Source organism: Periophthalmus magnuspinnatus, chromosome 5 (assembly GCF_009829125.3).
Source record: "Periophthalmus magnuspinnatus isolate fPerMag1 chromosome 5, fPerMag1.2.pri, whole genome shotgun sequence".
In the NCBI taxonomy this organism is placed as follows: Eukaryota; Metazoa; Chordata; class Actinopteri; order Gobiiformes; family Gobiidae; genus Periophthalmus; species Periophthalmus magnuspinnatus.
The window spans coordinates 25,788,245-25,815,715 of NC_047130.1; the positions used below are offsets into that span (position 1 = coordinate 25,788,245).

Genomic DNA, 27,471 nt, shown 5'->3' on the forward strand with positions numbered 1-27,471 from the left:
AGGGCAAAAATCCTATTCTGACGATGGGAATCCTTTTGAGCGGTGTCTCGCTTGACTCATAATTTAGATTTAACATGAACTTTTAAAAATAAAAAGATAATATGGTAAAGTTCACAAAACAGATAAAGATTCCTGCATGATAAGAATGAAGCTTAATTAAACTAATGTGAGGATGTATTTTGAGCAGTGGGGCATTAGATACAACACAGTCTCAGAGCAAAAAGACAAGTACAAACCATCATAAAATGAATTCTCTGAATATGCAGACTAGGTGGTATGATTCTTTGTTGCTATGAACAGTGCGACATTAGGCAAAGGTCAGACTGTTACACAAATACAACACACAGTCTGCTGAATAGAAGTAATTGTTGTTGTGGTGATTATATAAGTCTTTAACCAGGCCCAACTTGACCAGGACGTCTGTGGGAGCTGTTTGGAGGAGGAACTGAGCTGAAAGGGGTTTTGATTAATTAGAGAAAAACATCCTCTTTCCGCCCATCCACCCGGGGGTATGGACTGAAACACACCTGCAGAGCTTTAAGCTCGACTGGCACTTCTGTTTCTTTAACGCAGCAGAAACAAAGACACCAGGAAATCAACAAGGTCCAGCCCACAGGGAGCACACCCCCCACAAGGACACATTTCCTTTGTGAAATGATTATATCATTTAGACTTATATTATATTATTGAATAACTATACAGTGCATAAAATAAAGAAAAAAGAAGAAGATGACATGATGGTGATGAAATAAAATGCTGAGATTCCTCAGTCACTGTCAATAGTTTTTAATAACTCAATAGATCTCTCTTTCTGGATCTGACTGATACTGATACTAACATTAACATTGATGCACTTCTACAAAAAACAAAAAAAAAACAAAAACAAAACAATCAATAAACAGTCTTCGCCAGTGCACCTGTGTCTATTGAAACTAGAAGCAAACAACTGCACACATTGCACTTTCACTCCTACCACCTCCACAAATGCTTCCCTGCAACAGTATTGAACTGTGTGCAACTAATTACCACATCACTACAGAGAGACTGGCCATTCATGAAGCTTTCAATAGGAATGACGCAAGTCCCTGACCTGCTGGCTGCCTTGGCCCGGTGCTGGTCAGTCGTACTCCACAGTTCTATTGGCAGCGGGACAGGGTTATTATCAGAAGGCCAATCCCTGCGGCCATTTGTCTGAAGTTGTCTCTTGCAGATCTGATGTCCAGCCTATGAAGACAAGAGGTGTCAGGTGTGATTGTATTTGTACAAGTGTATAGTGCGCACACACACCTCTGTTTACACATGTATGACAGTTTATATAGTGACACTGTGAAAAACATGGACACTCTAAAAAACTATGATTGATTCACAACAGGACGCCATAAACAGCTGGAAAAATACACTATTATTTTAAATGTTAAATTCACAATTACTGTCATATGATGTGAAAAATGTATTTTGCCACGATCTGCCGAAACCCGGGATCGAACCAGGGACCTTTAGATCTTCAGTCTAACGCTCTCCCAACTGAGCTATTTCGGCGGATGAGACAGCGCAGATCTAATGTCTATTTTATACGAAATATACACACAGGAAAAGTCAAAAAGTACATATATCAGACAATTATTAAGTTAAATTACGTTCTGCCACCAAGCGAACACACAACAAAACAACACAGTAAAGACAGCAGTTAACGGTTTAGCTCAGGAAATGTTTTGATGATAAAAAATGTATATATATAATTAAAATGTGTACCCTTTTCACTGCAAAAGTCCTGTATTCTCCAGTCACCTGCTCTCCTCGTGTTCTGTTCATTTCACTTAACTTTTTTTAACTGTAAAATAATCGTAGCTCTGAGAAAGCGAACAGGTCACGTGTTTGACTCTGAATGACGCAGACACAGGGCGCCATCTAGTGGATTTATGTGGAAATGACAACTGCACGTCAGAATCAGAATCAGAATCAGAATCAGAAGACTTTTATTGCCATAGTCTGTGAACACAGTTCACAAACTAGGAACTTGATACGGTGAAAAAGTGCAACATAAACACACTGAATAAATACAAATACAAATAAGAGCATGCACAAAGTTAAAAAGATATGCTTAAAAAAATTAAATGAAATACTTAAAGGGAAAAAAATATGTACAATAGCAGCATCAGAACAACAGTGCAAAGTGGCTTATTAAAGTGACCGGTGTTATAAAGTGTCCAGTTTAGTGCAGATATTTTAGAGTGTTCATGAGACAAACAGCAGAGGGGAAGAAACTGTTCTTATGGCGAGAGGTTCTGGTCCCAATGGACCGTAGCCTCCTGCCAGAGGGAAGTGGCTCAAATAGTCCATGTCCAGGGTGAGAGGTGTCAGCTGCTATACGGCCTGCTCGCCCCCGAGTCCTGGAGACGTACAGGTCCTGTATAGATGGAAGGCTGCAGCCAATCACCTTCTCAGCAGAGCGCACAATGCGCTGCAGTCTCTGTCTGTCCCTGGCAGTGGCCCCAGCGAACCACACAGTGATGGAGGAGGTGAGGATGGACTCAATGATGGCCGTGTAAAACTGCACCATCATCTGGACTGGCAGCTTGCGTTTCCTCAGCTGCCGCAGGTGGAACATCCTCTGCTGGGCTTTCTTGATGAGGGAGCTGATGGTCGGCTCCCACTTGAGATCCTGGGTGATGCAGGTGCCCAGGAAGCGGAAAGAGTCCACAGTGGTGATGGGGGAGTCCGTCAGGGTGAGGGGAGGCAGGGGGGCTGTGACTTTCCTGAAGTCCACGATCATCTCCACTGTCTTCTGGGCGTTGAGCTCCAGGTTGTTGCTGCTGCACCAGGACACCAGCCGGTCCACCTCCCTCCTGTAGGCAGACTCATCGCTGTCCGAGATGAGTCCGATGAGGGTGGTGTCATCCGCAAACTTAACCAGTTTGACGGAGTCGTGGCTGGAGGTGCAGCAGTTGGTGTACAGGGAGAAGAGCAGGGGAGAAAGTACACAGCCCTGTGGAGATCCTGTGCTGATAGTCCGAGTGTCCGAGACATTCTTCCCCAGCCGCACGCGCTGTCTCCTGTCCGTCAGGAAGTCAGTGATCCACCTGCAGGTGGAGTCAGGCACGTTGAGCTGAGCGAGCTTGTCCTGGAGCAGAGCAGGGAGGATGGTGTTGAATGCAGAGCTGAAGTCCACAAACAGGATCCTGGCGTAGGTTCCCGGGGAGTCCAGATGCTGGAGGATGAAGTGAAGGGCCAGGTTAATGGCGTCGTCCACAGACCGATTGGCTCTGTAGGCAAACTGCAGAGGGTCCAGGAGGGGGGAGGTGAAGGACTTGAGGTGGTGCAGGACCAGGCGCTCAAATGACTTCATGACTACAGACGTCAGCGCCACAGGTCTGTAGTCATTAAGTCCAGTGATCCTGGGCTTCTTGGGGACGGGGACAATGGTGGACAGCTTGAAGCAGGCTGGGACGTGACATGACTCCAGGGAGGTGTTAAAAATGTCCGTGAAGACAGGAGCCAGTTCCTCAGCACAGTGTCTAAGGGTGGAAGGAGAGACACCGTCTGGGCCCGCGGCCTTACGGGGATTCTGCTTCCTGAAAAGCTTAGTCACGTCCTGCTCCACAACTGTGAGGGCAGTGGGGGAGGAGGGGGGGTCCGAGGTGGGTTTGGAGGTAATGTCCATGATGGTGGGGGAGGAGGGGGAGGGGTGTGAAACTTCAAACCTCGCATAAAAGCCGTTTAACTTTTCTGCTAGTTGTTTGTTGTCCACGGCGGGAGGGGCTTTGGGCCTGTAGTTGGTGATTTGCCTAAGCCCTCTCCAGACAGAAGCAGAGTCGTTGGTGGAGAATTGCTGCTCCAGACGTGTATTGTATTTCGCTTTAGCCTTTTCCACCTCTTTGCTAAACGCATACTTGCAACGCCTGTAGCCTTCACGATCTCCTGCCCTGAAAGCCATCTCCTTTTCCCTCCTCAAATGTCTCAGTCTGGGTGTGAACCAGGGTTTGTCGTTGTTAAAAGTCACCCTGGTGCATGATGGAACGATGCTGTCCTCACAGAACTGAATGTATGACGTCACAGTATCTGTGTACTCATCCAAACTGTCTGTGGCAGCCTTGAACACATCCCAGTCTGTAGTGTCCAAACACGTGCGAAGCTCCTCCACAGCCTCACTGGTCCACTTCTTAGAAGTCCTCACAGCAGGTTTGGAGAGTTTCAGCCGTTGTTTGTAAGCAGGGATGAGGTGAACCATGACGTGATCAGAGTATCCTAGAGCAGCGCGGGGCACGGCTCTGTAGGCTCCACTGACCGTTGTGTAACAGTGATCCAGCGTCTTCTGCTCTCTCGTCGGGCAATTAATAAACTGTTTATATTTGGGTAGTTCCTGGCTCAGATTTCCCTTATTAAAATCCCCCAGGATGATCAGTAAAGAGTCCGGGAAGGTTCGCTCCACATCCAGAATCTGCTCCGCGAGCACGCGCTGGGCCTCGTGCGTGTCCGCGCACGGAGGGATGTAAACAGCGGCCAGAATGAATGAAGTGAACTCACGTGGAGAATAGAAAGGCCTACAGTTAATGAAAAGATATTCCACGGCGGGAGAGCAGTGTTGGGAGATCACAGTCACATCCGTACACCAGGCGTTGTTGATGAAGAAACAGACACCTCCACCTTTCGTCTTTCCCCCGGAGAGTCCCCGTTGTCTGTCCGCGCGGAGGAGTTGGAATCCCTCCAGTTGAAGCGCACAGTCCGGGATACGCTCATTGAGCCATGTCTCCGTGAAGCATAAGACGCAAGAGGAAGAGAAGTCTTTGTTTCTCCTCATCAGCAGCGCCAGTTCGTCCGTCTTGTTGCTGAGTGAGCGAACGTTAGACAGGAAAATTCCAGGTAGGGGCGTGCGAGCGCCGCGTCTCCGGAGGCGCACCAAGGCCCCTGCCCGCTTTCCTCGTCTTCGGCGTCTCACTCTTTTGGCCAAAGAGTGAACAAAATCTACTGCAGGAACTAAAAAGACCGGCAGTAGATCGACAGGAGTGGTAGTTCTGATGGATAAGAGCCAACTAATAATAATAATAATAATAATAATAATAATAATAATATAATAATAATAATAATAATAATAATAATAATAATAATAATAATAATAATAAGGCAAGTTTATTTGCAAAGCACAGTTCATACACAAGGTAATTCAAAGTGTTTTACAGAAAAAGAAAGACATTAAAATCACAATAAAACAAATCAAAACATAAAGGATCACAAATAATCATAAAATTTACATAAAGGAGGAAAGTGCAAAAAAACAACAACTAAAAAACTAAAACAATACAACAACAGCAATAATAATAATAATAATAATAATAATAATAATAATAATAATAATGATAATAATGATAATGATAATGATAATAATAATAATAATAATATTAATAATAATAATAATAGTTCAGAATCTAAGATGGCAGCACTGAGAAAATTGCCCAAAGTTATAAATGTTGTGCAAAGTCTTGACTATAACATTTTGCATTTTCGCCTTCAAGACCAGGGCCAGGCACCCACTGACCAAGACCTATAGGAAAAGCCAAAGTTGACAAAGTGTTTACACAGACATTACCCAGACCTATGTGGAACAGACGTTTAACTCGACTCAAAACTCAAAATCAGACTGAAAAATGTCACAAATGAGGGAATATTGAAGGAGAACATTTTAATTCTTTAGCTGTATTTATTTATGATGTATCCTTGGTCTGAGTTGAGCACAGAGCAGGCCCAGGTCATGTTGAAAGTGTCTGGTGACTCTAAAAACTGGTGATGCAGATAGGGGGCGTGGCTTTGAACCGGGAGCCAATCAGCGCGCAGTCCGTCAACAAGATAAGTAGCAATTAACTTGAGAGCACAATGACTGACTTTTGATGGCTAGTTTATCTCCGTTTTGACTTTCCTGACCTTCTCCAGAGAAACAGAGCAGCAGTGTGGATGGAGCTCCACGGGACAGAGGGAAAAACGCGATGACACTGTGGGACGAGCGCGTGTGGGCCCTTTTCAGGAGCCAGTGGAGGCAGACTGTGACCTACTGGAGTGTTTTCTTCAGCTTTGGTCTGTGCATCGCCTTCTTGGGGCCCACTATCCTAGACCTGCGCTGCCAGACTCACTCCACGCTGCAGCAGATCACCTGGGTGTTTGTTTCGCAGCAGTTCTTCCTGCTCCTGGGCAGCAGCCTGGGAGGGATTTTCAAGAGGACGTAAGTCTCACAAAGTGCTATATATTCAAGGAAAAACAACATGCTAGAGGCTAAACAGGTGATTGACCTAGATTTTACAACTTAAAGGCTTATAACTTACAGGTTTTACACAATATTAAGTGGTAAAATGTGGAAATTGACTTGTTTACAAAGGCTAAACTTGTATATAAGGCACATATGACATGCTTAGGTTGATTTTTTTTTCTACTTTTGAACCATGTGGGATGTGTTTCACCACCTACAGCACTCTATGGACACATCTTCTAATCACTGTTCACTGTGAAAATGCAGTACAACCTGAAATAGTCCTACAGTAAAACACATTAGCCTATAAATGGTATAAAAATAAAACATAAATAGCCTATATGAAGCTTTCAAGAGGATGTAAGTCTCAGAAAGTGCTATGCATGCTAAGAACAACATGCTAGAGGCAAAATAGGGTAGATTTTATAACTTAAAGGCTTATAACTTAAAGGTTTTACACTATATTAAATGGTAAAATGTGGAAATTGACTTGTTTACAAAGGCTAAACCTGTATATAAGGCACATATGACATGCTTGGGTAGATTTTTCCTACTTTTGAACCATGTGGGATGTGTTTCACCCCCTGCAGCACTGTATGGACACATCTTCTGATCAAAATAGGCCTGAGATAATGTATTAGCCTATAAATGGTATAAAAAAATAAGACATAAATAGAGTACATGAAGCTTTCAAGAGGATGCAAGTCTCTGAAAGTGCTATACACACAAACATGCTACAGGCAAAATAGGTGAATGCCCTAGATTTTTATAACTTAAAGGCATATAGCTGAAACGTTTAACAAAATATTAAGTGGTAAAAGGTGGAAATTGACTTGTTTAAAGAGGTTAAACTTGTATATAAGGCAGATATGACATGCATAGGTTGACCTTTCCTGTTTTTGACCATGTGGGATGTGTTTCACCACCTGCAGCACTGTATGGACACATCTTCTTATCAAAATAGGTCTGAGATAATGTATTAGCCTATAAATGGTATAAAAAAATAAGACATAAATAGAGTATATGAAGCTTTCAAGAGGATGCAAGTCTCAGAAAGTGCTATACTGTACATGCTAAGAACAACATGCTAGAGGCAAAATAGGTGAGAGCCCTAGATTTTATAACTTAAAGACTTATAACTTAAAGGTTTTGCACAATATTAAGTGGTAAAATGTGGAAATCGACCTTTTTACAAAGGCTAAACTTGTATATAAGACAGATATGATATACTTTCTTTGATATACTTTTTCCTATTTTTGACCATGTGGGATGTGTTTCACCCCCTACAGCTCTGTATGGACACATCTTATAATCCAGGGGTGTCCAAACTATGGCCTGGGGGCCAAATGCGGCCCTCAGATACATTTTTTATGTATCAGTTGAACTGGCCCAATTGTTCATAATCAGTAGTTTTTATGGAGTAATCCTACCAATATAACCTGAATAGCATCACATTGCTTTGTCATACAGACCTAATAATAATAATATTCCTTATTTAAAGTATGTTAAGTGCACCATCCGAATTATCCACTGTACTGTTGAATGTTTTTTCGAGATATGGTCCTCGGTGAAAAGAGTTTGGGCTCCCCTGAGATTCTAATCACTGTGAAAGTGCAATGCAACCTGAAATAGTCCTACAGTAAAACATATTCTGAGATAATGAGCCTATAAATTGTATAAAAATTAAATAAATAAATAAACATAAATAGCCCGTATGAATCTTAGATCACAATCACATTATAGTTTGAAATTAATATTGAAACTATGTCAGAGTTTGAAAATAGTAAATACCATAAAATTCATTACAAGAAGTACATAGGGCTCTGACTGAATCCAAACGAGGCAGACGATTTGACTGGCAAATATTATTCAGTTAAAAAACGCACATGTGTCTCAGCTCTGCAGCACAACATCAAATAGTTTTCACTGTCTCCATTTATAACAACTCCAAGGACCAGTTTGTCCCCGAACAAAAGTTTAAACCAACACATTAGAAACAATGACCGATTAGATAAAGATACTGGGTAAATACAAGAAAGTTCTCCTTAGCTAAGGTCACAGCCGGCCCAGTGTCCACTAAATTTATTACAATACGATAAATTAAAGTGACTTTCAGAGGTGTGTGAGAGAAGCTGAAAGATTTTGCAATGAAAGTTTCACATGTGTTAATCTCTAAACACCGCACCTTAATCTCAAATCTGTTAATGAAAGACACTGAAATGATTGTGACGCACAGTCCTCAGTGTCATCTGGAGGCGAGGCACAACGAGCAAGAAAAATAATGACCAACGTAACCGCACCTACACCACCGACATCTTTGTATTTTATTATGACGTGTAAAACCAAAAGTATGTCCTCAGAAACTGGTTTATAACAGTTCAATGTCAAGTGTATTAGCATTTAAAGGTATACTGCATATCAAAACAAGCTAAAATGTAAATATAAGTACTGTAAACAGAGCATAATGAGTCCTTTTTGACACTAACACCAGTCAAACATTGTATAAATATAGTGTTATTGTCAATTTTGATTCATTTTGCAACTTAAAAAAACATAAAAAGCAGATTTCAAACACTGAGTTGCTATTAATAAACTTTTTTACATGTCAGATAACTTTCCACTTGAAGCATAAAGCCAGAAAAACCTGTTTTTGATTAGATGATGCTCAGATGAATGAGTAAAACATGTGTGACCAGTGACAGTAATTAGTTCCATTACATTTAAATACAGTAGATACTTTAAAGTTGTGTGGACTGGTGTGGTTTTAATCCTACTTTCGGGCGGGGAACTGTCATTGTGTTCTTAGGCCAGATTTTCTGCAAACTTTGCCCTTTGCCTCTGTTTGAAAGTGTCGTGTTTTTTATTGGTCAGAGCGGCTCATGTCAAAGCACAAACTACAAAGTCATTATAACATGGTATCAATGGAATAAAAACAGTGTAAAAGAAGAATCTTTTTACAAGTCTCTCTCGTAAAAGTATCACAAAGCAACATTTAGAGCACATGTGTCAAACTCAAGGCCCGCGGGCCAAATGTGGCCCTCCGCATCATTTTATGTGGCCCTCGACAGGGTAAATTAAAAGGTATGATCGTCTTAAAATGTCATTTTATCAGGAGATACGCAGTTACACAGCCATATTTTAACATCTAGGCAAATAAATATTTAATATTTGTAACTTGAATAATTAATAAAGTCAGACAAGTTAAAAAAGTTGTTTATTTTTATTGTTTAGATCTATTTTACATTTAGCCCTTTGAGGGCAGTCATTTTGTTGATGTGCCCTGATTTAGAGGCACCAAGTCTCGCTCTTAGTTTTTTGTTTTGTTTTTATGCAGCAGAAACTCCTCAGAGGAACCAGTTTAAAAGTTACTTCTATTTCACTTGCCACATCTTAAGAAAATACTGTTTTTTCTGGAGTATAAGTCACACTGGAGTATAAGTCGCACCTGAGCATCAGAGTATAAGTCACACCACAGTATAAGTGACACTGCAGTATAAATCACATCTGAGTATAAGTCGCATCCCGGGCCAAACTATGAGAAAAAGTGCGACTTATAGTCTGGGAAAATATCTGCATATGTCAGTATCTCAGCGATGTTCAATAAATGCTCTATTCATGTCTTTATGCTTCATGTGGTGCCATTTTGAGGACGGTTGACCACTGAAAATATATAGTATTTTGTTATGAATTATTAATTTCTATCACGTTTCATCATTCTGAAACTCAGGGATGATCATTTTGGTCACAGATTTTTTTGTTTTTTGTTCGCAGGTTGCTGTTTTCGCTGACGGCTCTCTTCTTCTGTACCTTCATTATCTCGCTGGTGTTTGCTCTGATACCTCTGTGCTACGATGTGGTGATGCTGTCCTTCGCTCTGGCCATCGCCGGACTGGCCATGGGCGTGATCGATAATATTGCCAATCTGCAGCTGGTCAAACTGTACCAGAAAGACTCCGCCATCTTCCTTCAGGTAAAACGATCTATAAGTAAAAATAAACACATTCCGGTGGTAATAGTATTTTCTTCACAGGCGTTGCACTTCTTCATTGGTCTGGGAGCACTGGTCAGCCCTCTAGTGGCCGATCCGTTCCTCGCAGATGACAGCTGTATTCTGGCAGCCAACGCTACGGCGGCTAACTCGACCTTTAACCTCGAGCATATCCGTAACACCCTGGGAGGTCCTGGCGCCGCGTTGACAAATGTGTCAGAATATCCTCTGCACATACATGGCCTGGCGCTCACACAGGTGTCATACGCCTTCTGGATCATGGCTCTTATCAACGTAAGTCTCCTTAAAAGTCTCCTTAAAAGTCTCCTTAAAAGTCTCCTTAAAAGTCTCCTTAAAAGTCTCCTTAAGAGTCTCCTTAAGAGTCTCCTTAAGAGTCTCCTTAAAAGTCTCCTTAAAAGTCTCCGTAAAAGTCTCCGTAAAAGTCTCCTTAAAAGTCTCCGTAAAAGTCTCCGTAAAAGTCTCCTTAAAAGTCTCCAAAAAGTCTCCTTAATGGAGTGAGGGGTCGTCAACCTTTATTTATTTATTTATTTATTTATTCCTTCCTTGCTTTCTTTCTTTCTTCCTTTCTTTCCCTTCCTGCCTTTCTTCTTCCTTCCTTCCTCCATTCCTTCCTTCTTCGCTTTCTTTCTTTCTTCCTTCCTTCCTTCTTATCTTTCTTTCTTTCTCCTTCCTTCTTTATTTGTCAGGGACCGTGCACAAATTCTTTAATCTTACAAAAGATGATTTGTTCCAGATTTAGCTCCTGCTGCTGCCCATGTGCAGTGAACTCGCATTAAACCACACATCAGAATCAGAAGACTTTTATTGCCATAGTCTGTGAACACAGTTCACAAACTAGGAACTTGCTTCGGTGAAAAAGTGCAACATAAACACACTGAATAAATACAAAGACAAATAAGGGCAGTTAAGAGCTCTTCACGGGTGTAAGAGCACGCAGACACAGAAAAAACACACAAAAACAAAAAACACACAGCGCACCAAATCACCAGGGCGACCGTACGTGGCGCCATCTTGGTCACATTTCATTACTATTACATTATAAGACTATTAGTTCATCATTGACCAAAAAAAACAACAACAAAAAAAAAACAATAAATGTCCCATGTCCAGTACAGTCTGTTTCCTTCAGTCCAAACCAATTTAAAAATCAATTCTGTGCAGGTTTTTACAGTGAGACAGAACAATAGAAATGAACTAAGCTGGTGTGAACACATTTGATTATCTAAAATGCACTTTTTTCAGATTTCTAGTCAAATGATTCAGATCTTCAGTGTAGGTGGAGCTTATTTATAATTTTGCATAAATGTCTTCGATGCATTTACAGAATTAAATTGTCGTAACTGAACATTTTGTGTTTACTCAGGATATGACAGCGGTGATAACGAAGGTGTTTTTTTATCGAGTGCCTTTACTGCCTGATCATAGACGGATCTGAGAGTTTAGGGTCAGGGTCAGGGTTTAATCATGACATTGAAACATGTGAGAGCGCCCTCTACTGTCAGGCTGTTTATTTTCACGCGTCGCCTTTAATGTTCAGTATTAAACTTCTCTCTATCTTGCATTTATTCAAGTATAGCTTTTATTTTACGTTTCCTCTCTTTTCCTCTAAGTTGTAATTGGCCCGGAGACATCACCTTCTTGTGCCCCACTTTAACATTAATGCCCTACTGTGGAACATCTCAGACAATCTGCGTACAGCATCTGCGTAGAGACGTCTCCGTTAGAAAAGTGCAGCTTCAGAATAACACATTCGACACCGACTGAGATGAAAACTGCCGTGGAGCCTGCATTTTCAAAGTTTTATTAGATTCTTTGGAGCGGCATGACTTTAAACATGTGCCTTTGTTGTTTTGTTGCCGTGGGAGATTTTAGATTCATGTTTTTTCGTGGCCTAAGGCGGAAAAACTGGTACAAAACAATAAATAATTCCACGTTACACCCGAAATCCCGCTCTACTACATTGCCTTCTAATGAAAGATTTAAATATACTTAATATTTGCATTCTGATTCTTCATAAGTACATTGCTATTGTTTTAAAAATCGTTCGGCAATATTTTTAATAATGTTATAATTGGAGTTGCCTAACACCCTTTTCCAGAATGATTTAATTGACTCGGTGATTTGCAGATTGGTATTTTGAAAGGTGTTGTTATTGCAGCGCTACTGGAAATGTTGTTGCATTATTTAATCCTGTGTCATTACGTCCACTCCCTTTTCATACAACACTGCCAGGCCTGTGCTGTAAACATTTATACCAGTTTAATAACCACAACACGTGACATTTAGAGTCTGAGGTGAGCAGGTCGATTCTCTTCAGCTTTGTGAGTCATGCAGCCGTATAGTGAAAATAAGAAGAGCAGAGATCACAAATTGACTCAGCTGACAGGAAGTGCTTCACGACAATGGCCTCTTTGTGTCTCCAGTAAATGTGTGTGTGTGTGTGTGTGTGTGTGTGTGTGCAGCTGCCTGTGCCCATAGCTGTACTGTACCTGATGTACCATGAGCGGCTGCTGCCCTGCTCCAGGTCGAGCCCCCCTCTGCTGGGACAGAACCCACGGGGCGATACCGAGCAAGGTACGTCCCAAATGATGAGAGCGGTTGCGGATCACACCGAGGCTTCAACACAGACACAGACATGCGTGAAATATAATTCAACAGAAACTACAGTCTAAATGAAGATAATGTTCCTCTTGTTTCCAGCTCACTTGAATGTGTTCAGGTGCTGCAACCTGGCAAAGCTCCGGGATCGTCCAGCCACTTTCTTCATCCTCCACATTCTGGGTGGAGCCATTCTGTTTATTACTGACGGAATAGTGGTAAGATCTGTTTCCAAATACAACCCACCTGCTCAATACTGTACAGTTTAGACCAGGGGTCGGCGACCTTTAAAACCAAAGAGCCATGTGGACCCGGTTTCCATGGAAAAAAATACACTTGGCGACGTCTGAAATGAAGATAACACTGTATATATATTGTTTTCCCTTTATGCTTTGTATAAACAACTATAGTGTGTTTATTAAATCCATAAAGAGCGACAGACGTCTGCAGATCAGGGCTGTGTCTTTACACAGGACTGTGAGCTGTGTCTGTTGTTTTTAACATAAATGATGATGGAAAATATCTGCTCACAGACGTTTGTGGATCTAAAGATCGACAGGACTCCAAATGCAGATTTCTCGATAAATGCATAGAGTTTCGGCGTGTACCAGCTTCTGCTAGTGTGACACTTATTTTGAGCGACGAAAAATAATAAAATAGAATTTAATTGTAATATTTCAAGATCACAATAATCTTACAATTTAAATTACAATAAAAAAACTAACACAAATAAAATACACTTCACTTAAATCCTTACACCGCGATGCCGCAGTGTGAGGATGAAAGAGCCGTATGTGGCTCCAGAGCCGCGGGTTGCCGACCCCTGGTCTAGGGTTTGTTGTATTTGATTATTAAATTGTTGTATTTTGTTGTGTAGGGCTCGTACGCAGGCTTTGTGTACACCTACGCTGTGTCTCCTCCTTTGCTCATGGCGCATAAGACCGCTGGATATCTGGACAGTATATTCTGGGCCGCCATTACTCTGAGCAGACTCGCATTTGTCTATCTGTCCTACAGATATCCTGCTCCCAAACTGATCACCTTGAGTCTGGTAAAAACACACACACCTTATGTCAACATTTGTCAGAAGGTTTGTGAGCATCCTCTTGACCTGGCTGAGGTGGCTCTGTCTTAATTAAACAAAACTTGTTTAACTTCAGAGTACAGAACCGTGTTCAATAAACTATGTGGAAAAGTGCCAACAACAAGTAGCAAAGAGACAACGAATGTCGAACAAACGTCATTCTGCTTCAACTCAAATATTTAAACAGGATATATAAGGCTGGGGAGTTGTTTCCTTGTTCTGTTAATATTGTTATAAAACTTGACAAAGATATTTTCACACATATACTCTTATCTTTTATATTTTATTTCATCTATATCACATCAAAACATCCCATCAGCAGGAAAACATGAAGAGGAGGCAGTGTGGACATAAGGACGATACGTTTGATCAGTTATTTGTCATTGACGTTGTTGTTTTTTCATTATTTTTGTTAGAGACTGTACTGTAAACACAACCATGTCGAACCTTTAGATCTTCAGTGTATCTGGCAGCGTGACAACAGGAAGTGCTGTACAGGGAGGGCAGAGGGCTGAGGTGAACGTTCTTTAGCCTCAAATCAGGTTCAAGATCATAGTGTTTGGGCTCCTGTAGTAACACTTTTAATAAACGGAGAAGTCAAACTGTTTTTGCGTTTCAAAATGAGCAGGTATTTCATATTATCGACGTCGTCTTAGTGCACAATAACTGCAGGAGAAGATCATAATTCGTTGATATTTTCTTAAACCTGTGTGTTTTCAGGTCTCGGTGATGCTGGTCCACGGTCTCCTGCTGATGTTCTTCACCAGTCAAATGTTCTTGTTCATCGGGACCACTATCCTGGGCCTGTCCATCAGCAGCGTGTTCCCGTCCCTTCTGGCTTTGACCGAGGACGCGCTGGAGTACAAAGGCAGGACTTTTATCCAGATCGTTTCACACTGTAGTTAAAGCGGTGTTAAGTACAAACCTCAGTGCCGTGACCTGGATACAGCGTGTTTTTCTTGTCCGAGTATAGAAAAAACCTGAGCTGGGTGAACATACGAGGGTGTCTCTTGGGAGTTTTGAATCTAGTCGTGTAGAAAACAGCTCATTTTACCGTCAGACACAGTTGAAATCCGCACATAAATAGGATTACAATTGAATGAGTGAAATATTTAACAAGGCCACGGTTATAAATTAGCCAAGCCTCGTAAAAAGCTCGTAAAAGATAGTACATTATTATATTGTTTTCATAGTGAGAACAATGGCGTGGACAGGATGGCTCGATTCAATAGGTCAATAATTGTCTTTTTAAATGGGAAGTATGGATCGGTGTCTTGCTCAAAAGGCACAATTTCAGCTGCCGAAACCCGGGATCTTTAGATCTTCAGTCTAACGCTCTCCCAACTGAGCTATTTCGGCTCCATAAGGGCTGAGGACAACAGTTCTGCAGGTGGGAGTGTCGTACGAGTCAACGGAGGGAACATACAGTCGCTTTGTGGCTCTTAAGGTTAAAGTCTGGACTCTGTGGTGGACAATCCATGTGTGAAAATAATGTCTCATGCTCCTGAACCACCTGAAAAAATCCATCAATTCAGTATATTCAGGTGTCAGCTGACCTCATTCTTTTAGCTGAACCTAGACCGGACCAACTGCAGCAACCTAAACCTATTTGCTTAGTTAAATCCAGGTGGCGACTTTTGTTTTGGCCAGGCAGTTTATTTAACAAGGCCACAGTTATAGATTAGCCTAGGAAGTTTGTAAAAAAAAAAAAAGTCCGTTATTATATTCTTGTAATAGCCTGGACAGGATGACTTGATTCAATAGGTCAATAATTGTCTTTTAAATGAGAGGTGTGGATCAGTGCCTTGCTCAAAAGCCTCCATTTTGGCTGCCGAAACCCGGGATCGAACCAGGGACCTTTAGATCTTCAGTCTAACGCTCTCCCAACTGAGCTATTTCGGCTCTGTAAGGGCTGATGACAACAGTTCTGTAGGTGCTCTTGTAGTTTTTAATGTTTTAAATGGACTATTAGTTTGTTTTTTGTTTGTATTTGTCTGTATTTGAACAGGACGCCCATTAAAAGGAGTCTGAGTGTTCTTTTTGAGCTCTTCCTGCATAAATAAAGCTAAATAATAAATGTTTACAGCGAGTCCAGCAGGATTTCAAACACATTTTTTAAAGATTTTACAGTGTCTCTTCACAGATCTGTGTCGTATTTATTTATGAAACTTTTGATTCTTTTTGCTGCAGGTTGCGTCACGACTGTTCTGGTGACGAGCGCCAGCACCGGAGAAATGCTTATGCAGCTTTTAGTCGGATCTGTAAGTTTAATTAACAATTCGCTTCCAAGCAATCATTACTTTTTCATCACACGTTCTTTTGTATTTCCGTATATATAACATTGTCTAAATTGTCACAGGTGATACAAGAATACGGCAGTTATTCCTTCATGCTGTGCTGCACGATAGCGTCCTTCATCGGTTTCTGTTTGTTTCTACTGTTCCTCTATGCGCTTCATGTCCACAAAAAGAGCTACATTCCCAGCACAGGTAACTCTAAAAGTGTATTATTCCTGACAAACAAACACGGGGAAGGTCGAGCGCACAATAGCGGTGAACATGGGCTATCAAAGAATAAACGCACAAAGGTGATAGGGCTGGGAATGTTAAAGGTACAAGCAAAAGTAAATAGATTATAGACATAAATGTGAGTATAGTAGGAGAGTAAAATAGCACTGGGAAAACGGGCTGGAGGTGGATGTCAGTCACTAATGAGCAAATCCAGGGGTGTACAGTCAGAATGCAGACAAAAATGCCCTTTCTTATGTTTATCTGGCCTCGTTATAGACAGTAAATAAGGGATGTGCACCGTAAAGGACGTCTCTTGAGATCTTTGAGTCTGGGCGTGTGGTGACGGCTCATTTGAGTAAACAATAACTGCTGTTTATATCCACACACTCTCAAAATTAAGTGCAAAGTAACTGCAGTTGACTAAAAGCTAATGAGTTACAAGATACAGCAGGACCTTTTTATAGTTAATTCAAAATAAATATATCATTCTGAATCTAATGTTGCCATATTTTCTCTAACTACCTAAAACATGTCTGCGCGTCCCTCAGTCGTCCAGGTCTGATCCACAGCAAAAGGTGAAGTTTAAATCTGTCAACTGGACAAATTGTTGTACGAGTGAAGACGTTTCAGTTCAGAACAACAATTTGTCCAGTTAACAGATTAAAACTTCATCTTTTGCTGCTTAAAAGTTGCATTACATGTTATTTGCTGTAGATAAAAATGTTAAAATCTCAGCTTTAGTGAGGAAAAAAAAAAAACAACACTATACATGCACTGCCCTCTACAGGTCACACAGCGTATTACAGTTTGCAGTTCTTTTTGTCTATTTTTATTGTTTTTTTTGTTTCAGATTGCACCAAAGACATGGCGATGAAGGAACTACCTCTGCCTCCAGCGGGATTCTGAATGAAGTGAAAATACTGTGGACATTTATGCCTCAGTGATCATTTTATGAGCACTTATCTGTGTACACATCTGTTGTTAGTTTTTCTGATTGTGCAATATGTTCTATGCAGCCATGTTTGTGTTTTTGCCTTAGTATTTTAAAGAGCTTTTCTGGTGAACATTAACATTATTCTGTCACTTCTGTCACACATTTTGATTATAAGCTGCTTCTGTAGTTAACGCTGCCTTGTGACAGACTGACGAGATGTGAAATGTGACCAATCGTGACTTTAGCCTCTGCGATCATAAAAGCTTCACAAGTTAATACATATCTGCAAAATGTGGAAGAAGTGTATTGTCCAACGACACAACAGCACGATCTGGCTCTACCGCACGACAACTGAGCCACCGCTGCCCTGTTCAGTCCAAGTACCACATGAAACAAGACTGTGAGTAGAGTTAGATATGTTTATTGTTGGTTTCTTCTCCTGCACCTCTTGCACACCAAAATGCTACTTAAAGCAGCATGTAAACATTTGGGAAAGCATTAAACAGAGAACAAAACCAAGCATCAAAAAGCCGTATGTTTTTTACATTTGAAGATGAGGTCAAAGAGGAACAGAAGATACAAATGACAGAGGAAATGACGAACCCGTTACATAGATTTTGTTATATTTCCCACTGTTCATACACTTTTTAAAATATATTTTATACCACAACCTGTCCAGCAGAAACTGTAGAAGAGTGTACGTTTTGTTACAATAAAAAGACCGTGGGTTCTTTATTCCTATTTTTTCCTCTAATATTTTATATTTTAAAATATGAAAAAATAAGAGCTGCCAATTATATTGGACTTATCCTGAATAAACTTTGATTAGTTTGCAGCATAATGCCTGATTACAAAGTCTGTGTGTTATTAAACACACACAGGTTGAATATATTTATATATATGTGTATATATTTTTTTTTTTACAAAAAATACTAAGTGCTGGGCATCATCCCCCTTTGGGAAAATATACATACGTTTTATCAAACATCTGAATTGCAAAAAGACTGAATCAAATAGTTACAGGAACCCCAAAAGAGTGCAAACGTCAGATCACAACATCTGCTTTTACAATATCAACACAGAATATCAAAACACATTACATACAAAACATTGATTCTGAATGTCCCATAAGGCTTTGATTTCCCACAGCGCAGCCACTCCTAAAACAGAGAACTCATCATAAAACAAACATGCACAACTGAAGCATCAGACAACCCAAAATAACCAACTAATCTAACTATCTGTTCTTTACAAAAATAGAAATTAATCTTAAAACTCTATTGGCATTACAAGAAAAGCGTTACACATAAATGATTAAAAGATTATTATAGATATACTGATATTTACACACTTTATCACAAGTTATGACAAACATTTAGGAGCTGGCTGGAAAGAGACGTGGCTGCCACCTTTAAAGGTGAAACATTTTACATGCTGTGCATATTTCCCACAATGCCAAGTACAAAGTATGCAAATGTATAAACACCCAGGCACTAAAACATAATCAGACTTCCATTTAACAGAAATCTATTCAATGGATTCAAACAGAGGAACAAGGACAGGCAACTGGCAATTATCAATCTGAACATGATATATAGTGTTTCTGTAGGTAAATGAGAACACAAGGTTAATGCTCTAAGAGAAACACTAATTATGTTTTAGCTCATTGGTGTTTGTAAAGACCTCCACAACTGGCGGGAAATGAAATATAGATTGCATCTCAAAGATGTGCAGCTCGTACAGTGCACACTTTGAGGGTTTGCACCAAAAGTGAACCAAGGATCATAGACCTTTGCAGAGATGCTGTTTACATGTAAATCACATTTTCTTCTGATAGAGGTGGGCATGGCTGTGGTAAGGCACAATGTACTGTGACTTTTGGCTCCAAAGGGGCGATGTCAGGGCTGATTAGTAATTGGCTGGTCATTCATCCCTGGGTAAGGACTTGGCATTACATTCCAAGTTTCATGTAAACATTTGTAATTAGTATATTCTATAGCATAGATGCTGCAACCTCCAACTTATGGCTTCAAAAATAATTTAAAATACATGCAACTTTCCTGCTGATAGGCCAACGGAAAAAATGCCTGTCTATTTCTTCTGTTACTAATTGGTCTATTATATTTTAAAAAGGCTGAAATTTGACTGCCTTCTACGGCCTGTCTGCATCAAGTGAAATACTAAGGTTTGGTTCATCTTGGAATGTTTAAATGTTGTTCTATAAGAGTATAGTACTTACATAAACTTGGCTCATCATTTAAAGTTTACAGTAGACTATTGACAGTCATGGTTACCACATGCTTGTCTTATCTGATGCCGCTAAATCCTGTTTTTAGAAACTACTTTTTTTTCAGCTGATTATCTCTTACACTATTACACTTAGTGGAACTCAGGGTTGGACTGAAACTTTAAATAAAGGACGTTAAACTTGAAGATTGTTTGACTTCATGCTAACTGCAGATAAAAACTATGGCTTCTCTGTAAAACATGCATTTACATTCCTCTCATAGAGTGACAAGTGCTTTCTGGTCTTTCCTGCTCTTATGTAAATTCTGGGCTGTGATGATTGGCATAGGAGAAGCATGGTTCATGGCCATGTGTCACGATAAGACAGTTAAGGTAAAGATATTGGCTTGGATATGGCTATCGCCTTTAAGAGCAGCAGAGAAGGCTTGACGCAGGGGGCACAAAGTAAAAGGATTACAAGTAAACATGCAGATCATAAGGGTACATCTTCACCCTTAAAATAAAAAAAAAGCACAAAAGAGGCTAAGATTTCACAAGGTTTTTGGCAGCAACAGGAACAATATAAAAAGGAAAAATGCTTAACGTCCGGCAGTGGCCATAAAAATCCTCTCATATTGTTCTTTATTGTCTGGGTTTTCTAAAGTCCAGGCATCGATTCATAGAAACTGCTCATGAGGAAAGTCGTAGCATCCTTAAACTGTGTGCTCTGTGCATTTGCAAAGATGCAGATAGAGTGTAGTGTGTAGAGCACCAGTGTCCCGTGGAATGAGGTGCACACAGCTCTGGTTTGGTTGAGTTACGTTGGTTCATGTCTTCTGAGGGTCTGGAGAGATGGGGCCTGGAGTGTTGGTCCCATCGAGGCTGTGAACGGGGATCTGGAACGAAGGGGTGAGCACAGAGGGGAACTAGAGACGGTGGGAAGAAACAGGAGTGAGAATCAGACCTGAAAAACATTACACGGAGAAAAGAGAAGGACTGACTTGGAATAGGTGGCCTCCTTGGCGTCTCGTGGCAGGACTCAAAGGAGCAACTGGACTGAGCGTGCTCCAGAAGTGGATGTTGGACAGAAGAGGGCTTGGGGTCAGCAGCAGAGTGGGAGTCTACAATACAGAAGATTCAGCGCTTTATAGGACATTGATGAGGTGAGATATACCACTTCACTTGAAGATAAGACGTTAACTTACGCATAATTTCTGTATTTGATGTTATATCCGGAGATGAGTGTCATGTTAATACAAGATAGGACATCCATTTTTAAATTATTCAGTAGGATTACGTAATTTTATGTTAATTGACCATCACATACAGGGTGACAGTTTCATATCTTGTAATGATGTAATGCTTGTAAAAACATCAACTTGAAATAACACAAAAAGAGCTTGTAAAAATATGTTAAGATTCTTGTCATTTAAAATAATTGCATATCAAATTGAAACGTGACCCTTTCAATTATCAACAAACGGTGCTGTGTGAGAATTCTAACATTAATTTTTTTTCCACACTGGCTTTTAATTCTGTTACTTAAAAAAAAAAAAAAAGTGTTTTTAAATTTTAAGTAGTAATGTTTTAGCACTAAATGGATTCCCTGTATCCATGGTTATTGAACAGCACTTTGGGGCAGTGCATCTGTTTAAAATGTGTGTAAATAAATGTGACCTTTGACCTGACAGAGCACATTACCTGTAGCATTGCTGGTGTGAGCGACGCAGTGGGCAGAGACGGGCTGCAGAGGTTCATAGGGGAGAAGTCCGAGGCGGTGACGAGCAGAGTGGGCGGGTTTATTTGCAAGATTTTTGGTGGCTTCCGGGCCTTTCCTGAGCTCTGTGTGGCAACTATGCCATTGTTGCTTAATGAGTCCATTTCTACTGGGATATGCTCATCTGAGCTCTCGGCTCCGCTGTTGTCCACCTGAAAACACAATTCAAACATGTAAACAAAAGCAGTTTACAAATCCGACTGACTTGTACGCATACTGCTTACCCTTTCCTCTGCTTGGTTAATGGCAGACTCTAGGGACTGGGGGTCTGCCTGCTGGGACGACCCTGAATCTATGTCAGTGTCGATGACCAGCTCTTGAGACGACTCCACTACCAGGTTGGGGGAGGGGCTTGTCGCGCTCAGGTCAGGGATGTTAAACGGAGGGTCAGCTGTTCGTATCTGTTCAAACATATAGACGGGCTGTTGGGGCATGGAGGAGTGTACGCTGATGTCCTCCTGTCTGGGCAATGGAACCTGGAGTGGGTCCATTTGGGTGGACATCAGGGTTGTCTCTATGGCAACCTCAAGGGGTGGGGGTCCTGGTGACTGCTTTGGCGGTGTGTTTCCAAACTTGATGACAGAGGGCAGGACAGTGGTCTGTTGCTGTGGTGAGGATATGGCGTCCTGGCAGGGGGACGCTGTGCTTTGTCCCCTCTTGTCCATCTTCTCGGCCGGATTCTCCATTTTGATGGACTTAAAAAGCTGGCAGCGATTTTGCAGCGAGTTGAGAGTAAAGGATGTGTACAGGCCCGAGTGAATATAGTCATTACGGTTTGACTGCTTGGTGCCTGTGGCCAGAGAACTTGATACCGCTGATGCCTTGTTTCTGTCGGTTATGTCCACCTCCTGTGCAGTGCTATCGCTCTTTTTGGAAAGTTGTGTGACGCTCCCCACAGCCATGTCCACTCCGTCCGTTCTCATGGCAACATCACCTTTAAGGATGTCAGGATATGACACAAAACGATAGACAAACTTCTGACCATTCACCTTCTTTATGATGTTCTGTAGAGTCATAAAACACAAACATGCAGGTTACATTTTACTCTCCATTCAACCGATAACCTCAGAGTCATAGGTTTAAAATATGTCACTTTTTTGTCTGACTTTCCACACCATACATCAAAAACAGTTTGCACTGTTGTTCTAACCCAGTAAATAAAAAATAAATCTTTGATTTAAAATAATTTATCATTTCAGTGAACTTAAAAGTGTTCCCCTGGGCAGTGGGCAGCTTGTAACAGGACTGACACACAGACAAAAAATACTTAAGTGAGTTATCTACTCCTCAAACATTTGCACAACAGAGGCCACACAGAGTACCTAAGTATAAATACAAGTAACACTGGGAGGACCTGGTGCTGGTGAACCTGAGGCTCAAACACAGAATCTCTTAACTGAAGACAAAAACATATTTTCCTTTACACTAGAGGAATGTCACGGTGCATTACTAAATCCCCGAAACTGAAAACTAGAAATAAAACTTACAGGATGCGTGGGAAAACTGTCTATTTCCTACAGAACCAACGTAAGAGTCAAAAGACAGAGGGGCCCTTAATAAGAAAGTACAGAAAAGTCTAGTGGGACTGCACCGTTTTCCTGTCTGGGCCAAAGTAGTTGTTGATGGTGCAGCCAAACATACCAGAGCAGCCCAGCACTGAGCGCCCACAGGCTCAGGCTCAGCCCATGTCAAACCACAAGCTGAGTGGGAGACAGACAGCTTTAACTCTCTCCTCTGTGCAATGATGAGCAACACTATTTACTTGTCAGGAGCCAGCTGCCTACAGATCTACATAATACACAAAATACTACATCTAAAATAGTTAATTATTATGCATTTGCCTTGATACAATTGTGGCAGTAACTGAATCTTTAACAACACTGTCAACTGGGTATGATTCACTGATTAAGAGAATAATTTGTTACAACATCAAGAAGAATTTAATTAGCCGTTTAGTGGCTGTTAGCAGTCTTTCAAATTCTGCCAAAATGACGGCCTCTGCAAAATGTGGAAAAGTTCAACAAGCTCTCAGGCAGGTTGTACTGAAATGGGCTGATTTCACAGAATGATCCTCAAGTCTGAAGAATAAAGTTCTTTACCTTATCATAATAGTATCGGAGTGCTCTGCTGAGTTTGTCATAGTTCATATTTGGCTTGTTTTTACGCGCTCCCCACAGCCGTGCCACCTCCTCGGCCTGTAGCAGTTTGAACTCCCCTTCCTCATTGGTCCAGCAGATGAGCTGCTCATTGTTGGAATCCAGTAGAAGCTGAAGGAGGAACTGCCACAGAGTGACAGAGTTGTCCATGTCTCACTGGGGAACACACAGCAAGAAAAAGCATGTGAAAACAAAAACTTCTCACTTACTTAAAACTCCCCAATCTGTTATGTTTTTATTTTGGCAAAGATCTGCAGTTAACCATAAACGTGCCACTGAGATTTCAGTCCCTCTTTTACTTTAGAATAATTTTTAGTGGCAGAAAAAACAGAGCAGCATCACAACATCATATAAAGTAAAAGCCTCACCCGGTCCAAACATCAAATCCAACAGCTTTCAGTGCGGTGAGAGTTACCTGTGCAGCCAGTGTAGATTAGATTTAGAGGCCGACAATAAGGACAAACATTAGATATCTTTTTTATGGAAATATTGAGAATAGATTAAGGAAATCTAGCAGAAATGTGTTAAACCACGCATCTACAATTCTTGGTTGAGGTTCAAGTATTGCAAAAAAAATGCTAAATTAATCAAAGACAATGTGCATTTTTTAATATCACTAGTTCTCCTTTACAATACCTCTCCCACCTCTGAGTTAGGGCGCACAAAACGGCACTCTTGCTTGTGCCTATGACAAACAGAAACCTAGAAGCTCCCTCAGTATAAGAGATAAAAGAATGCATGCTAACTGCACTAAACACATCTAGCACGGGCTTGAAAAGTACATTTATGGCAGATGTAGGTTTGCAACACATCACTCAGTCTTTAAATTCTTCTCACAGGCAGTCAGAGAGAAAGAAATATCACATAACAAGAATAGATACACCTTTTTACACTATCCACTGTACATTTCACAAAGAAAATGCACTGTTATAGTTACATACATTAGTGTCAACTTACTTAAACAGGAAATACAAACGAATGCAGTCACACAGCAGAACAAAAGCACTATAAGAAACAGCTCATTGTTTATTATTCCAGGAGATGTACAGTACATTATTCTAGAAGTAATTTAATGATAAAACACAGTGAAGAGCCCCCTATTCACTTGCATGTGTATTTCTGTGCCTAAGCCTCTTATGTGAAGGATGAGTAAATCTGAGCTGAATCATCATCAAATCTGCTAAAGCTGCAGACACACCCCCCACATGCAATCTGTCCCACGCTCGCTCCTGTTAATATCCACGCAAAAAATAGGACACTGTCAAAATGTGGCAGCAAAAAGCTTAGATCTGAACATTATGCAAGACGTGACAGCAGCAGCAGACGACAAGGACACTGCACAAACAGGCAGACGAGGCTGTAAAAGAGTTAAAGTTTCATAAGGGCCTCTGTCAGACCGATTCAGGAGTTGTGATTTGATGTTTTTGACAGATTACTCCTGTCACACACCAAACACCCTCAAACTACAACCAGCATGTAAAAGACCACTTGTTGATGTGAAGCTTCGGGTTATTTTAGGATTTATAAACGCCCAAAAGTCACGTTACCACTTTACCCTGTGCAAAAACTCCGTAAAAACCCCAAACAGACCAACATTTTGACGCGATGACGTTAGTAAAGTGAAGGTAGCTTAGCCTTAGCTCACGTTAGCATGTTTGCTAACATTACCCTACCTCGTTCACAGAACCCGCTGAAATTCTTCGAAAAAGTCCAGCAGTTTCAATACATTCCTTAGACATTGTTACAACGCCGTTTTACCGTTCCATAGTCCGTAAAAGAAGTGTGAAATACTCGTGTAGAGCCATAAACCTGAGGAGGACAGATTATAAAGTGTCTATTATGGCTTCTGCCGACGATAAATCCTTTCAACAGGAAACTATGCCGCGTTCACTGCACCTCGTTCATACCGCACACTTTGTTGCTTGACTGTTTTTAATTAGACCTTTTACTCCATAAAACTGGCAAAAACAATACACACCAAAAGTTTCTCACTACTTATAAAACTACACTATCGTTTTCTCGTGTTTTCCGTAGACTGATTTAATTTCTGGAAAAAAGTAGAGCGGGTTTGACTTCGACGTGTCACTCAAAAAACCCAAACTTCTGATGGAGCGTGAATGTTGTCACTCAACACTGAAAATACTGTGACATGAAGAGCGCGAGGGCGACAAGAATCATGAAGAACACACACAAAAGAGATAAAAACAAGAGGGATGAGTGCCGCAGTGACATGCAGCTTCCTAAAGTAACCGCAGGACGGCAGTATAGGTCAACAGCACATGGCAAGGCAAAGCATGTTTATCTGTATTGCACAATTCGTACAGAGAGTAATTCAAAGAGTTTTACAGAATAAGAAAGACATTAAAGTCACAAAACAACAAATCAGAACATAAATAATCACAAACAATAACGTTAAAGAAGAAAAGTGCAGAATATAACCTTTCAGTCATATGCACAGCTAAACAACAACTGAACAGTTTTGAGCTCAGATTTAAACATAGTCCAAGTAGAGGCCTGTCTCACATCTTCAGGAAGAATGTTCCAGGTTTTATCTGCAGAACACTGAAATGCTGATTCCCCATGTTTAGTCCAGATTTAGTCCTGGTTTAGTCCTGGTTCAGTCCTGGTTTAGTCCTGGTTCAGTCCTGGTTCAGTCCTGGTTTAGTCCTGGTTTAGTTCTGCTTTAGTCCTACTTTAGTCCTGGTTTAGTCCTTGTTTAGACCTGGTTCAGTCCTCATTTAGTCCTGTATTTACATCTTGGTTTCATCCTGGTTTAGCCCTGGTTTAGTCCTGTTTTAGTCCTCGTTTAGTCCTGGTTCAGTCCTGGTTTAGTCCTGCTTTAGTCCTGCTTTAGTCCTGCTTTAGTCCTACTTTAGTCCTGGTTTAGTCCTTGTTTAGACCTGGTTCAGTCCTCATTTAGTCCCGTATTTACGTCTTGGTTTCATCCTGGTTTAGCCCTGGTTTAGTCCTGTTTTAGTCCTGGTTTAGTCCTTGTTTAGACCTGGTTCAGTCCTTGTTTAGACCTGGTTCAGTCCTCATTTAGTCCTCATTTAGCCCTATATTTACGTCTTAGTTTGGTCCTGGTTTAGTCCTGGTTTAGTCCTTGTTTAGACCTGGTTCAGTCCTCATTTAGCCCTGTATTTACGTCTTGGTTTCATCCTGGTTTAGCCCTGGTTTAGTCCTGTTTTAGTCCTGTTTTAGTCCTGGTTTAGTCCTGGTTTAGACTGGACTGAAATAATTTCATTTCATTAGGGTTCATTTAGATTACAGCTCAGAACTATTCATCAGTGCAGAGATCTACAGACTATGAGATCTACAAATTTGCTTGAAAATTAAGTTTTTTGCACTTAATCAAATGGTTAAGTGCCAAACCCGAGCCACTACCCAATACTGCACAGTACACACCACTACTAGGCTCATACCACACATTGAATACTGCCAAATAATGACAAATCGATCTTTGCGTCACATGTGTTTAATGTGGAACCTACAGAGACAAAAATATCTGCAAATTCACGTTCAATCAAACATATAGAAATCTAAAGTTCCCTCCACCTTCTTTAAAAAGGTCAGTGTGGAATGTTGTGACCTTAGAGTGGACTGTGTTAATGAAATCATGTGAACTCAACCTACGGGCTTCAGATGATATCACAAGTTTTAGCCCAAAAACAGACAAACAGGTGAGGGCAGCGAAAATGAAATAGCAAGTTCTGAGGTCAAGTGCGTAACGTTTCCCTTTTAATGTTGCTGATGAGAAGTTGTTGTCTGTGTAATCCCTCAGTCATCCAGGTCAGATCCATGACAAAAGACGAAGTTTAAATCGGATTTGTCCAGTACACAGATTTTCTTTTCCTATGAGAAGATGTTATCAAGTGGACAGACTCATGCCCTCCATCTGAGAGAGTGACATGGCATCGTATTCTCCAGAGAATCTAAAAAACA

General features: G+C 40.9%; 2 protein-coding genes and 2 non-coding genes across 4 annotated transcripts; 1 reads left to right on the forward strand and 3 right to left on the reverse strand.

Annotated features, from left to right (window-relative positions):
- Positions 1-1,466: 1,466 nt before the first annotated feature.
- trnaf-gaa (transfer RNA phenylalanine (anticodon GAA)) lies at positions 1,467-1,539 on the reverse strand. The gene has a single exon. It is a non-coding gene; the product is annotated as a tRNA-Phe (tRNA).
- A 4,318-nt stretch (positions 1,540-5,857) lies between these two features.
- mfsd4aa (major facilitator superfamily domain containing 4Aa) lies at positions 5,858-17,363 on the forward strand. Its single transcript, XM_033966294.2, has 10 exons — positions 5,858-6,211; positions 10,007-10,205; positions 10,266-10,517; positions 12,707-12,818; positions 12,945-13,060; positions 13,720-13,893; positions 14,647-14,794; positions 16,117-16,187; positions 16,286-16,415; positions 17,287-17,363. Exons 1-10 carry the CDS (start codon positions 5,979-5,981, stop codon positions 17,340-17,342), a joined length of 1,491 nt encoding a protein of 496 aa, XP_033822185.1. The 5' UTR covers positions 5,858-5,978; the 3' UTR covers positions 17,343-17,363.
- trnaf-gaa (transfer RNA phenylalanine (anticodon GAA)) lies at positions 15,756-15,828 on the reverse strand. Its single transcript has one exon. It is a non-coding gene; the product is annotated as a tRNA-Phe (tRNA).
- A 2,468-nt stretch (positions 17,364-19,831) lies between the features above and the next one.
- On the reverse strand, positions 19,832-25,434 carry elk4 (ETS transcription factor ELK4). The gene is made up of 6 exons (XM_033966295.2): positions 25,203-25,434; positions 23,473-23,685; positions 21,598-22,377; positions 21,298-21,525; positions 20,598-20,717; positions 19,832-20,522 (listed from the first exon to the last, which is right to left on the reverse strand). The coding sequence occupies exons 2-6, from the start codon at positions 23,677-23,679 to the stop codon at positions 20,424-20,426; spliced, it is 1,434 nt and encodes a 477-aa protein (XP_033822186.1). The 5' UTR covers positions 23,680-23,685; positions 25,203-25,434; the 3' UTR covers positions 19,832-20,423.
- Positions 25,435-27,471: the final 2,037 nt, after the last annotated feature.